This window comes from Triticum dicoccoides, chromosome 7A (genome assembly GCF_002162155.2).
Source record: "Triticum dicoccoides isolate Atlit2015 ecotype Zavitan chromosome 7A, WEW_v2.0, whole genome shotgun sequence".
Taxonomy (NCBI): Eukaryota; Viridiplantae; Streptophyta; class Magnoliopsida; order Poales; family Poaceae; genus Triticum; species Triticum dicoccoides.
Window position 1 is genome coordinate 746,213,554 of NC_041392.1, and position 3,502 is coordinate 746,217,055.

Here is a 3,502-nt window from a genome sequence, read left to right on the forward strand (position 1 = left end):
CTCCGTTGTTAGCATGACAACAATGTTCTCATATATTGATAGGATACTCACAATGCTCATGATTAGGAAAACAAGATCATCATCAATACATGAGATTGTCTTAGAGGCATGATGAGGGATGAATTGGTGTTTACATTTCCACAAATGTATTCAGGTTTTCCATTGAATCTCATATTCAAGAACCAACACACTTGTACAACAGAAATATAAACTTAATAATGAACATGGAAATGACATAATAACATTTTTATTGCCTCTAGGGCAGATTTCCATCAGTTACAAATTTATGCAAAAATAATTGTTTCTTCAATCATAATCATTACAATTGTATAACAATTACAAATTTAGCCTTAAAGATAGTCATATATTATAACATCGCAACACAACTAGTTCCCCTGATACAAAAAGATTAGGAGCATTTTTTATGTGCGCTTCCGACCATAGCTCATAATAATTACAATTGTATAGCAATTACAAATTTGGCCTTAAAGATAGACATATATTATAACATCGCAACACAACTAGTTTCCCTAACACAAAAAGATTAGGAGCATTTTTGATGTGCGCTTCCGGCCATAGCTTGGAGCAATCTTGGTACCGGGGGCATTGTGATCTCAACCAGGCCTTCGAGAAATTGAACTACCTGTCCCATTGTTGGCCGATCAAGCTCATCATCCTGGATGCACCAACATGCAACCTTGCAAGCCAGTTCAACCTCATCCAATTTGATGTCGCCATCTAGCTTGTGATCTACCAAACCCTTGATGTCTCCTTTGAGAAGCTTATGTGAGGCATACACAGGGAAATAAACATCAACATTGCCACCACTAGGACATGATGCACATGAGTTCCTCCTTCCAGATATTATTTCCAGCAACACCATCCCGTAGCTATAAACATCGGCTTTTGGTGTAATAGGAACACCGCTTATCCATTCAGGCGCAAGGTACCCTGTAGTTCCTCTCATTGTTGTCAATACTCGGCTATAATCCCTTCCTACAAGTTTTGCCATTCCAAAGTCTGCAATTTTTGGAAGGAGTGAAGAATCAAGAAGTATGTTTTCTGGCTTGATATCACAGTGTATGATGCAGTCTCGGCAGCTGTCATGCAAGTAGGCCAACCCTCTTGCAACTCCTAGGCCTATCTGATATCTAGCAGTCCAATTCAACATGGTAGAATTGCTTCGAAATAGATGGACATCAAGAGAGTGATTTGACATGTATTCATAAACAAGCAACCTCTTGGAACCATCACAACAGAAACCAACAAGCTTAACCAAATTGATGTGTTGAACAGCTCCGATTGTGCTCACTTCGGCTCTGAATTGCTTCTCTCCTTGATAAGCACCATCGAGCATCTTCACTGCTACGGCATTGGAGCCCTTTATAAACCCCTTGAATACAGAACCAAAACCGCCTACCCCCAACTTATCTGTGAATTTGTTTGTTGCCCGTTGTAGATCATTGTATCCGAATGCAATGATTCCAGTACAAACTTGAGAATCACTCAGTATCTGACCAGAGTTCTTCTTTTTGTTTCTCTGGATCATTATTAAGAGGATAAGTGCAAATAGGCCTAAAACAAAAACGCCTGTACCAGTGACAATTCCAATAACAATTCCTCTTCTGTTGTTTTTCAAACTTTGTACATCTTTAGCAGAAAGACGGAGGTAAAGAGTTTCTCCGTTAGAATTGGCAGTGCCACTACATGGTAGTGCTCTTATGTTGAGCAATTTATTATGCCACATAGAACATCCATTGTCGCCAAAGGAGTAGGCTGTGCAAGAGCAATTATTCAGGCAAACTTGTGCGCACTCACTTGCACTTGCAGCAGCATCTACTTCTGGGGCATCCTTGGGCAACTTAACACATGGCATAGAATAGAACTTGTCTGTGGTATGCGTTGTGCCTCTATTGCTAATGCAGTCTAACTTAGTCTTCCTCGAGCACCCACCTGCTCGATCTTCTAGGTCCCAGTCCTTGGGGGATGTTATTGTGAAGCCCTCCATACAATTGCATTGTGGAAAATTATTATCATTGCAGATTGTGAAAGGCCCACAAATTGCATCAACGTCACACTGATCTCTTGGTTGGGCATTGATCATTACCCAATCTGGTGTGCGCTTCATCCAAATGAATGTCTTCATTTGACCCGAGATGTCAATTACATGACGAGTAAGCATATTTGGATCCATATATTGAGGCACTAATTTATATGTCCAGTACTTCTCTTTGTCACTGTGGACAAATTTTGCACTAATAGAGTGGCGGGCAGCCATCTCTGGAATTCCAGAAAAATATTTGCCGTTCCATGCACCGCTGGACCAATAGGGTATGGATGAGTTGAGTGCTACAAGCACTATCTGGTCAACAGCGGCCGGGTCTACCTCATAATAATAGACACCGGTAGCTGGGTCAGTCAAGCTTTTCCAAGAAACAAAACGGCGATTCAGGCCGGTGGCCTTATCCCATCCATGCTTGGCCCCAGGAAAAAATGTATCCGTGGGGTGATCAAAGCTTTGCCATAGAAACTCTGACAAGTTTGAAGAGTCTGTGAGTACGAGATTTCCAGTACTCAGCAGCCTAGCAGTGGTGCTATTTCTGGAGATGTTTGCTTGTGTGGACCAGATTATGGACATGGTGGACCGGTTTAAGATGACAAGGTTGCCATCGTGGGAAATGGTGAGCTCAACTGAGGTCGTGTTCTTGACTGGGTTATCCCTATTTCCAACCCATGCTGGAGTGAATTTAGGGACTGCGTTGAACCATATGCCAAGGTACCAGTTGGTGGTGCCTTCGGTCTGGAAGAAGCCGAGCGCGTACCTGCCATTGCCGGAGATGAGCTTGTCGTTGACGGCAAGTGATTGGCCGGCCAAGATGGTGTCCGTCGCTGCAGAGTTTGCTGGGGTGTGGATGCAGGAGAGCAGGGTGAAAACAATTAGGAAGGGCGGCATGGTGAACGGTGGTGAGGGCGCGCAGACTACTGCAGAATCGTGTTGTGCAGAGGCTGCAAATATAGGCTGGTGCTCAGCTCGGTCATAGCGACAAGCACTGGTGAGTCTTTTTGTGTGTGCGTGTGCGTGTGACTAAGTAAGCACTTCTGTTCAATCACAAAAAAAGAAGAAAATAATAGTATAAGTAAGCACTGTGAGTCAAGCACAACGTCCAAACTAGCACGTGGTGTTGAGAGCTTTTCCAGTGGCGATGGTGAAATGCGTCTTGCAGAGCACCAGACACATGCAGGTTGTGTTCTGGACTGATGTATTGCGTATTCTAGTTGAGCACCAGAGCGCCAGAGCACGGCAGGCGACCAATGTGTTGTAGTTTTGCTCTGGACTGGGTATGCGTGGTGGAAATTGGAGAGTGTGGAGGAAGAAGAACGCCATGGGCGTGAGCGCCAGACACCTGGTTCGCCGGTCGAAATCTCGTCGTCACTGCCCACGACAGACCGGCCTGAAGAGGTCTTTGCCCACGACAGACCGTCCAGAAGAAAATTGCGCATG

General features: G+C 44.2%; 1 protein-coding gene across 1 annotated transcript; it reads right to left on the reverse strand.

Moving 5' to 3' along the window:
• Positions 1-387: 387 nt before the first annotated feature.
• Positions 388-2,953, reverse strand: LOC119334489 (G-type lectin S-receptor-like serine/threonine-protein kinase At2g19130). The gene has a single exon (XM_037607049.1). It carries the CDS (start codon positions 2,951-2,953, stop codon positions 545-547), a length of 2,409 nt encoding a protein of 802 aa, XP_037462946.1. The 3' UTR covers positions 388-544.
• Positions 2,954-3,502: the final 549 nt, after the last annotated feature.

What these genes read in the sequence shown, in the direction of transcription:
- LOC119334489 (XM_037607049.1), bottom strand. Translation starts at nt 2,953, where the DNA reads ATGCCGCCCTTCCTAATTGTTTTCACCCTGCTCTCCTGCATCCACACC.